General features: G+C 30.7%; 2 protein-coding genes across 2 annotated transcripts in view; one reads left to right on the top strand and one right to left on the bottom strand.

Moving 5' to 3' along the window:
* Positions 1 to 858: 858 nt before the first annotated feature.
* Positions 859 to 4,435, bottom strand: LOC101502565 (probable beta-1,4-xylosyltransferase IRX9H). The gene is made up of 5 exons (XM_004501116.4): positions 4,211 to 4,435; positions 2,999 to 4,109; positions 2,394 to 2,646; positions 1,886 to 2,112; positions 859 to 1,210 (listed from the first exon to the last, which is right to left on the bottom strand). Exons 2-4 carry the CDS (start codon positions 3,886 to 3,888, stop codon positions 1,927 to 1,929), a joined length of 1,329 nt encoding a protein of 442 aa, XP_004501173.1. The 5' UTR covers positions 3,889 to 4,109; positions 4,211 to 4,435; the 3' UTR covers positions 859 to 1,210; positions 1,886 to 1,926.
* A 2,639-nt stretch (positions 4,436 to 7,074) lies between these two features.
* The window catches only part of LOC101503080 (uncharacterized), an 8,938-nt gene continuing 4,984 nt past the window's right edge, over positions 7,075 to 11,028 (top strand). The window contains exons 1-6 of the mRNA XM_073368460.1: positions 7,075 to 7,331; positions 7,686 to 7,813; positions 8,172 to 8,234; positions 9,064 to 9,185; positions 10,732 to 10,847; positions 10,936 to 11,028. Of these exons, the coding sequence (XP_073224561.1) occupies positions 7,237 to 7,331; positions 7,686 to 7,813; positions 8,172 to 8,234; positions 9,064 to 9,185; positions 10,732 to 10,847; positions 10,936 to 11,028 (617 nt within the window). The 5' untranslated portion in view covers positions 7,075 to 7,236. The remainder of the gene's footprint in view (positions 7,332 to 7,685; positions 7,814 to 8,171; positions 8,235 to 9,063; positions 9,186 to 10,731; positions 10,848 to 10,935) is intronic.

Raw genomic sequence — 11,028 nt, 5'->3', positions numbered from 1 at the left:
CCCAAATTTTTCAATAAATACTTTAATATAGAAACCAAGTAAAATAATAATAATAGCATTATATAAAAATAAATGACGATGATCGTTGTCAACTCACAGTTATGGAGAATCGTCTAAGTTTGCTCTCCAACAACTCTCAGAGTAGCCGGCAAGGTCTCAGTTGACAAATCTGAGTATAAAAAATATTTCCAAGACTTTAGAGAAATTTATTCTAAAGTTTAACTACCTCTAGGAAACCATCAACATCATTTAAATATACTCTAAAAGCACAAAATAAGATTTTTACTCAAAACTACATTTTTCTATGAATTCATACTAGGATTAGAGTTGTGCATTTACCTCAATGAGTCTCAATAAACCACTTTCAAGAGATGGGTACCATTTTCCTTCCTTAGAACACAAAACCTAACCCTTTTCAAGAGATGGGTACCCTTTTCCTTCCTTAGAACACAAAACCTAACCCAAAAATCTCAATCAATCTCTTTTAAGGATTGAAGGTTTGAATAATAGAGTGAGAAGAAGTAAGGAGAAGGGAAGGAAAAGAAAGAAAGAAAAAAAAACAACAAAAAAAGGGGGAGGGAGTGTGTGCCGAGAGAGAGAAAAAATAGGAGAAAATGAGAGAGTGGGAGTGAGTGGGGTTAATTTATTTTTATTTATTATTATTAATTATTATTATTATTTTTTTTTTTTTAATTTGACACGGGAGGTGTCAAAACATAAACGAGTCAGTAAAAGTGAATTCAATTGATAAAAAAGTAACTTATACTCAATAAAGTCATGACTCTAAGTTCAACTTCTATTGTCAATTGAAAATTTAACATAAAAATTTCACTTTATAATATTAAAAAAAAAATGAAATGAAACAAAATTACAAATAGGTAAGCATTGAAATATTGACATTAAAAATTCCTCTTAATGTTACAGGAGAGATACTAAGTTGTTAAAAGAAACAAATATATGATACATACGACCAACTGGCCAGTAGAAACATTCCTGGCTTCCTGCCTCTGCAAAATTCAGAATGAACCCCAATTTGTAATTATAATGCATAAGCTGTTAGAGGTTAAAATGCACAATTAATCAGTGGACTTATATGGATGGTATCACAAGCCACTGCCATGACGAATGTGATATCGGAGTTGCTGTTTGAGAAGGTGAAGATAAATAAAGAAGCACTAGCTTGATGCTTTCCAATTCTTTATAATCTTCCCTGCAGCAATGCAGAACAAAACATGAATGTACTATTTTGGGACATTATGTATAATAATACGACCACACATTCAAAAAGACAATTCCCAACTCGTATATAGCTTTCAAAACATAAGAATATAAAGCATCTTAAATTGATATATTATTGGCTATGATTAAGATTTAAGAGTTATGAGGAAGTTGGAGGAGCACTAAAAACAACAACTGAATGATGATTCATAACCACCAAGATATTGGAAAACCACATCTCTACTAAAAATTTGAAGCTATTCTGATGTGAATATGAGTTACTTCTCTTATATATCTAGTCAATTCATAGTTGATATGAGACTGTCTCCCCAATATTAGTATATATTGAGGTTGGTGTGTTGTCTTTTGTATCACATTGTAACTATCAATAACATTTTTGGTTTATTAACTTGAACCATCGCGTCCTACATTCGTAAAAGTTTCCATTATAGAAGCAACTAGAGTATATGCATTTTTCTGAGACTGGTTGCTTGATATTTGCAGGAATATCAAATCTTCCTATTTTCTTTCTTGAATTAACTTCTTTTAATCAAACAAGCATGTACGAGGTAAAACTTGAAATATAAAAGGATTGAGAGTAACTTATTTTAAAAGAAACGGAAATGGGATATAAAAGTATTAGTCAGAGACTGAAGTTTTCACTTACCATAGGATGAAAATATAGTGATCTCCTTCTCCACTTCTTTATCAAGAATTTTGTGCAAGTGGAAGATTCCAAATAACGTCTAGGTTGTTCTCTGTAATCCATTTCCGAGGATAGAACGAATAAGATGACACAAGATCAATATGCCAAACCATAACTCTCGAGCAGTCGTTCATTAAACCCTCCATTTGACTCTCATCTTCAACAATCTGCTCAATCAATGTGCTAACCTGCATATAGGGGCAAAAAACCACAATTGATCAAAACATCATTTCATATTAGATAACAACTTGCGTTTAAATACTACAATTCAGATTACAAGTTTATCTCTAAACCGTACTGTAGGGGGCTTCTCCCCGTACAGTGAGTCTCAGCCCAACAGTTACCTAATCCGAAATTTGATGTATTTCGCTGCAGACCAATTTGACAGGTTGGGTTGGACACAATAATATACTAAATAATATATAAAAGTTTAAAACCAACAAAGAAGAAGATATGCTAAGTTACCAACCCACAAATTTTCCTTGACTGATTCGAGCTGCATGATAGGTTTAAGAGCCGGTCGGTGCCACTTCTTTGGATCCCAGAGTATTGTACTATTGAAGGCAAAACCTGGCATTTCAGCATGAAATCTTTTAGGTTTCACATCTGATTCATTATTTATGTGCCATCCAATCACTTGACTTCCATTACAAATTGGCCCTTGCAAGATGATGCCACTTTTATCCCCTGATGGTCTTGCTACAGTCCATGTTCCAAACCTCCTGTAAATCAAAATGGGGATATCTCTTAAGTCCTAATAATGACATGAAAAGAAGAAAAAAAAACCATTGCAAAAGAAAAATAAGACTCATGAAGATTTCACTTTACATTATGCAGAAAACTTTTGAAGAAGCAATGTATAAAGATAGTCTTTATCTCGGAAATTGACAAAATTTGATCCGTGGGTCCTAGTATAATTTGTAGGTATCTATAATTGCTATTATCTTATCCACATTGCCTCAATACTCTACATATCATAAATAAATGACTAAAACATTCATCTGAGTAGTGATAGTGAAAGAGAAAGAGAAAAAGTTGCAGCAAACAAAATTAATATCTTGGAAATCAAAACACCTTATTTCTCTCATTTGCTGGAAGAGCTCCACCGAGTATACGTTATCATCATCTGCAAAATAGACGATTCCATCGAGGCGGTGAGTTTCAATGTGAGCTATTGCAGCATTTCTCATAAGATTCCTTCTATGGCTTGTGTTGTTGGTCAGATTCATTTTGCAAATCAGATGCCTATACATAATTCCACTACTCCTCAAGATATCAGCAGTTTCTTCAGATTGAGAATTTGTCTCAACAACAATCCACAACAAAGGAGGTGCGGCCAATTTCAAAGTCTGTGACAAGCGATGCAAGTAATAAGCTTGAAATAGACGATTGTAAGTCGGTGTGACAATTATGAGAAGCTTTCGAGACTCAAAATATGAATCTTCATAAAATTGGCTATTGGAGATTTTATATGCTACACCATCTGTTAGTTGTTGTTCTTGCACTGCTGAAATCAAAGTAGCATCAAACTTCACATCCTCATCAACAACTAATGGTGTCTCATTTATCTTCGCATTTTCATCAAGCGACCGAAAATTTCTAACTTTAGATATTACCTCAATGTCGAAATCTTGATGTTTCGACATGAGATTCGGGGACAATAAGTTTCTCGATGCCAGCGGAATGAGTCCAATCGAAACACCAATAATGAAACATATGAAAAAATGGAAAATCACCTTCCTCCAAATCTGTCCTTTTGGTTTTGATCTCTCAATAGCCCTCAAAGATCTTGGTGAGAAAACACCAAGCACAGAGGCACGGGAGTCGAGTGCCGTAACCGAAGAACTTAACAATCGATCGGACGGTGGAGAGTTTCGAGGACTATGTGAGGACTTAGACAAAGAGGAAGCTACAGAACATAGTTCTACAGGAACTTGAGTCATGGTTCTTCTAATAGATGCCATTCACTAAAATCCAAATCAATAATGTTCATTAATTTTACTCAAAAATCCAAATGAGTACATTAATGAATGCAACTATTACATGAAAGTATTCAAAGTGGTCATAAGCTAGTACTTGTCTTTCACATCCAAAAATAGTAACAGTAATAACGAGTGCATATTCACCAATCACTTTTGGGTAACCAATATGTTATAGTTCCAAATGGCATAAGCATAATAAAACACTGCAAAAGGAAAACATTGAGTTCAACTCTAATCAGAAACCATATATATCAAGTTAAAATAAATGCTTCAATAATGAAGAGTGAAAGAACATATAAAGTACCTAAATGACAGCGAAGCTGAGTGGAGGAGGTGTGTGATTGTTCCAACTTTGCAACCAAGTGGAACTGAAAAGAGAAGACAGTGCCATATGATTTGAGGTAAAGTCTCAGATTGAGATTTGGGTTTCTATGATTGCTTTTTAGAGATCTAAAAGGATGCAACTTCAAAACTAAAATCCTCCGTGGGAAAAAGAAACAAAGGGAAAATGATGTATTATTAAACTCAAGCTAACACGTGACTTTATGAAATACGTTACAGATAACATTTTATAAAAAATAATGCTAAACATGTGAACATTTCATTCATTAAGGTACACCGTACATGTTAATATTTTTCTTATAGAAAGAGACAAACAGTTGTATAATTTTATTTTATTTGATAAGATAAAATATGGTAATTTTTATTATGATTATTGAGATTTTGGATTTCAACTAAAGATATTTAATTTAATAATATTGATATTTTTTAATTAAATTAAAATTTAAAAACATGTTGACATATTTTTATTTGTCTGTTATAAATGGGTTACATCAATATTTCTGATATGTCTAATCTTTTATAAGCAAGAGTTTCTCTATTATTTTGAAAAATTAAGAGGGTGTAGACAAAAAAAAAAAAAAACAAGTTCAATAATGTTAAAACTTTAGGATAAATAAAACACTTCTTAAAAAAAACATATTTTTATTATTATACTGAAAAAAATAAGTAAAAGTATTATTTAAAAAATAATGTATTTATCTTAAATTAATTTTAGATATTTCAACTTTTCAATTATTATTTTTGTTCATATTTTGTTTTAAATTGTGTATTTTCAAGTATTTTCTTTGATCGATAAATGTAATTCAAATCTTAAAAAGTTAACTTATATTTTACAATAATATAGGTTTTTATAAATATAATAATGTGAGTTTACTTCTCTTATTTTTTATTTTTTATAATAATGTGATATGTCAGATATTTTATTATTTTATAATATTTTTTCATGTAATTTTTTAAAGAAAAAAAATTCTAAGCATGTTAATATTTGTTTCTATTCATCTCCATCTTCAGTTAAAAATATCCATTAACATAAAATAATACAAAGTAAATCCAAGATATAGCTCTATTTATTTAAGATTAAAAAAATAATTTTTATACTATTTTATCATTTTATTATAATATTTTTATAAAAAATTAAATAAAAAATTAATTTAAAAAATTTATCTTAAAATATAATTTTAAGTATTTCATCTATTTTCTATAATTTTTTAAATAATAAAAATAAAAACTATTTTAAAATTTTTTCATAAAAATTATTTTTAAAAAATACAATCTTTAAAAAAAGTAATTTTTATTATATCAAAATATTTAAAAATAAATACCTGAATTATTAAATATCAAAATTAATTTTTATAATAAATAATAAATATATTTAAAACAACTTATTTTCTTTTTAAATAAATTATCATAAAATAATTTTTACAAATATAAAGTAAAAATCACTTTTAAATTTTTTCTAAAAAAATCTATGATCTTCCCATCACTTTTCCTATCATTCTCACGATCATTATCTTCATGGTCAAAACTCATAAATACCCAAATTTAAAATAGAAAAATCCAAGTTTATAACCTAAAATTCTGCTTTGAAACATTATCCCAAAACCACTGCATCCAATTTTCTAAGAAAACCTTGAGGTCCTAATTGAAGCTCCATGAAAGAGAATTTAAAACAAGAAAAATAGACTCAATAACAATACTCAAAACCATACTATTCAACCTCTTCTCCCTTAAATCCCCCTAGGAATCCTAACATTCAACGCATTCCTATTCTCCATAGAAGTTAAATTTTGAAAATAAAGAAGACACCAAAAAATTCCTACCAAAACCACGTCTTTCATCAAAAGACAAACCAACACAGCCACATGAACTCATACAACCATTTTCACAAAAGCTTATAGATTTAGCCCTAAAAGAACTAACTCTACCAAATTCGATGGTTTCAACAGTGGGGAATAAAACCGCTCGATTAACAACAGGGGAGAAGAATTTTGAGTTTAAAGCAAAAGTTATATTTATTTAATCTAAATTTTAAATGAAATATATCAATACTTCTATTTAAAAATAAAGACAGACGAGGAATTATGTATAAAATAAATAATTAATTAAATTACTATATGATATATATATATATATATATATATATATATATATTACAGTTTTCAAAAAGAAAAATGCTTATTTTTAAGAGTTTTTATTTTTATTCTTTATTTTATTTTTTGTAATATTATTCGTAAAATAGTTTTATAAAAATAATTGTATATTGATACTATAAAATAGTTTTATATTATTATTTAATTATAACTTATCAATTAAAATAGATAATTAAATGATGTTGATAAAAAATTATATAATATAATATATTAAATTGAATGATTAGAATTGTATGCGAGTGAAAAATTATTTTTTTACGATGTCAATGCGGTGCGTTTGCGCTCTTTTTTAAAAGACTAGAAATTAAACTATTATGTATAATTAAATAAATGACTTTAGAGAGTAATTTGAGAAAATATTATTCTTTCATATAGATTTATCTCAATTAAATACAAATATTTATAAAAATATATTTAAATAAAATAATTGAACTCAAATTAAAAATAAATTGTTTAAAATAATTCAAATTTAAATTTTAACTAATCGAAACAAAATTTTATAAAAAAATTAAAATCAAATTTAAAAAAAAATTAATTATTAATTATATTTCATTTATCTCTTAATTGAAATTTAAATCAGTTGACAGTAAAGATTAAAAAAAAAAATTAAAGTCCCCTTAATCTATTTTCCTTCTTTAACCAGAAAAGTGAGTGCCCTTGATAAGTTAATTAGACCACCCAAAATTTAATTAATCCAAAGAAACACTGCGTTGTGTGAGAAGTCAGCTTGTATCTTCTTCCTAAAGAACGCCGTGAACCGCGAGGATTACAATTTACCACTCACTCTTATTACTCACTCACTCTTCAGATCCGTGCGTGTGGCCGTATCGCCATAACCATGGCGATTAGGGTTTTTCTCACCCTTCTACTTTTTCTCTCGCTCTCCAATATCGTCTCTTCGATTTACGAAGATCAAGTTGGCCTCATGGATTGGTGAGTTCAATCACACCTCAACTCACGCGATTATTCGATTTGTTTTAATTACTCACTTTACCTTCAATTCATTTCAAATCGTTTTCATTTTTCACTCGTAACCATCGCCACTTAAACCTCGATCTATTTTCACCCGCGTGTTGATATTCTTTCTAATTTGAAACTTATCGATGTTTTTACAAATATTAGCTGCTTAATCTAAAGCTTAGTTAATATGTTGATCGGTTTTTATCTTTCAGTTGAATCAAGTTTATGCTTAAATAACGAAAACTTTGATTCTAATGCTTGAATTTGCCTATTTATGCGTTTGAATATTAGTGACAATTAATATATGTTTTTGGCTACTAATCGCAGGCACCAACAGTACATCGGGAAGGTGAAGCATGCTGTGTTCCATACGCAAAAGACTGGGCGAAAGCGTGTTTTGGTGTCTACTGAAGAGAATGTTGTGGCTTCACTCGACCTTCGCCATGGAGAGATTTGTATGGCTAATTTGCTCAACTGCTATTGCAGTCTATTAATTTAAGTGCATCTTTGGTTTTGCAGTGTGATTGATAAAATCAAAGCAAGATACTGTGATTTTGCAGAAGCACTCTAAATCATAGTGAATCACTGATTTTATCCATAGCACCTTGAAACCAAACAAGCACAGTTATTAGTAACGTAATATTGTTTTTGAAGCTACCATAGGTTAATGACCAATATTGAACTTTATAGTCTTTAACTGGTTTCAAAGTAAATCAAGCCGTCCCAAGCAACAACTGTTGCTTGCTTGCTTGGTTATTTGTTTTGTTTCGTTTGGAATCAGAAAATGATGATCTATGTTTTTGTTGCTTGCAGTTTGGAGGCATGTTCTTGGCACCAATGATGTTGTTGATGGACTCGACATTGCCCTAGGAAAATGTAATATGCCTAACCTGTTTTCGTTTGATATATTTTCTTGCAGAATGATACTACATGCTATCTAGTGTTAATTATACTGCAGAAAAGTTATACTGTAGTTTTATAATTTTTAATTTAATAACAACTATCTCTCTATTGAGATGTGACATTTAATGTCTAGGATTCTTCTTGTTACCATGATCCTTTTCTGTTCCTTTTTGTACTCAGTTTAGTTATTTGAAAATTATTTTCCCTTTGAAAATATATTTTGTTTGGATTTCTTCTGCTAACATATCTGAAGAACAACAAGTTCGTGACCAAAACATCACAAGTATGTCATATATTTCCTCATAAACGCAAAGTCGCATGCAGTCCTGTCATTGCAATCTATGTTGTAATTCCCATATGTGGTTTCACATGAAGATGTTGGAATTGCATATCTAGAACCATGGTGCATCAATCTGATGCCCATCTCACTGTAATTGCTGGAAGATATCAAACAGTAAACAACTTTCTCATAACATAGTAAAGTTACCCTCAAACTTGTTCCACTTGATATCGACTTTCAAGTGTCTATTGTCCAAATATCTCCTGTGCCTATCTGCATCTTGGAAACAAATGATATTCCACATGTTTTCTGTCTCATTGTTTCAAACTATGATAAATTAAAAGATGGCATGCACTAGTACAAAGACTTACAGTGATTTCTTAGTTGAAGTTTCATTAATTTGTCTTTTCCTGTGTGCTTGTTGTTACTTTGTTGGAATGAATTGTTTTCTGCATCAAGATTTGTTTTAGTTTAAGCAGACAGTAGTGATTGAATTCATAAGTGTGTTTTTTAATGTTTCAGATGTCATTACTCTTTCATCTGGTGGAAGTATACTGAGAGCATGGAACTTACCTGATGGGCAGATGGTTTGGGAGTCTTCTCTTCAGGGATCAAAGGAATCAAAGTCAATATTAAACGTTCCAGTAAGTGGTTTTTTTATAAGTACCATAGCTTTTCTTGTTAGATATGAAATGCAATTTGTGGTTTCTTATTGAGTAAAGTAAGAATGTTACAAAAAGATTAAGAAAACAATATCTGCCATAACTTGATGCTTAAAGATTTAGCTCCCCTTTTACCATAGAAACACAAACATATTGCCACAGTATTATATTTCCTTCAAACATGTCAATACTTGGTTATTTAACAATTCATTGTGGCATCATTCAATCCATGATTCCATATACAGTGACATCATTTAGTGGGAAAGGATTTCTTATAATTGGCATTATGTAACTCAAACTTACAAAACCGACTCGTAAGGTGAGAGATGTCTCTCACTTATAAACACATTTTCATGTCATATCTCATGTAATGTGGGACTCTTAACACACACCCCTTAGACTCAAGATTGGACATTTGGAGCGTGACCTAAGTCTTTGATAGTGGGTGACCTAACAAATCTTGGATAGGCTATGATACCATCTTATAATTTGGGTTGGGCCTAACTAAATCCTACAAAAGTAGCTTGTAAGGTGATGAGTGTCACTCTTTATAAACTCTTTTTAGGCCTTGTCTCTTTTCAATGCGAGACTTGAATTTTTCTCAATAGTTTTTGCTGTTGCTCATATGAAAGCTCCTAAAACTAATAAAAAGCCCCACCTGATGTTTGAAGTACGAAACTACAGACAGAATGCAAACATTCTACTCCACATATTCCAAGCCACTAAGCATTTTAAAGATTTCATGATTGTGGTTTTCCATACTGGAAATTATATGGACAAATACTTGATGACATATTTGTTTAGCCTTACTTGCAGCTCATCATTGACATTGGCATCATGACGTCATAGACCAAATAAAAGCATATTTCTCTGACACTTAACAATGAAAAATTGAGCGGTGGTTTGAAAATGAATAAGGCAATTGAGTAATAATTCAAAAGAAAAAGGGAATTGATTCTAAGAACCAAAATCTGGAATTAGATATGACGGATCTGGAGAAAATTTAGTCTCTCTTTTGATTAGGATTTCTTGATCTATATGACCCTCTGGGTTAAAACTGAAATTAAGAGAGCTATTTAGGTTTTTATTTTAATCATTTCTTTTTGTTATTTGAAACTTTTGAAGGCCTTAACCCAAACTTGGTTTTTAATCTCAGTTACATCTTTACATCTTATCTCATTAAATTTTTTCAGAAGCTCTATTCATTTCAATTTGCCACTTAATGTCTTTATTTTATTAAAAAATCTCATTGGTTAAACAGGTTGACCTGTCAATCCACCATAAAACAGTGGGTTTGCTTAACCAACCCATTTTTCAAAATAGGCTAACCTGCCCTCCCTTTTTTGGTTTGGTTGATGGTGGTGGGGAAGGGTAGTTTGTCAGCATTGCCATCTTTATGAATCTGCACTGGCCCCGTTTACTGTCATGAACCTGCCTTGACCTAGGTTTATTTAGTTGTATCTGAACCTGGGAGTGCATGAGTATTTTCCAAACACATGCAATTAACTGCAATTTTTACATTTTGCAGAAAAATTTGAAAGCTGACAAGGATGATCTGATCCTTGTTTTTGGTAAAGGGTGTCTCCATGCCATTTCTGGCATAGACGGTGAAGTTCTCTGGAGGAAAGATTTTGCTGGTGAGAGGTATGACAAATATAGAGTATGATAAGCCAAATGTTCTTTTTGAAGCAATCAAATGCCATTGATGTTTTTATCTTAATCGTATTTGCAGCATTGAAGTTACCGATATTATTCAGTCTACTGAAGTGATCTATGTAGCTGGTTTTGTTGGTTCTTCAAATTTTAATGTGTATCTATTGAATGC

The sequence above is a fragment of the Cicer arietinum genome, chromosome 5, assembly GCF_000331145.2.
Source record: "Cicer arietinum cultivar CDC Frontier isolate Library 1 chromosome 5, Cicar.CDCFrontier_v2.0, whole genome shotgun sequence".
Classification (NCBI taxonomy): domain Eukaryota; kingdom Viridiplantae; phylum Streptophyta; class Magnoliopsida; order Fabales; family Fabaceae; genus Cicer; species Cicer arietinum.
The sequence above is the reverse complement of the archived record's forward strand: the minus strand, read 5'-3'. Positions and strand labels throughout refer to the sequence as shown.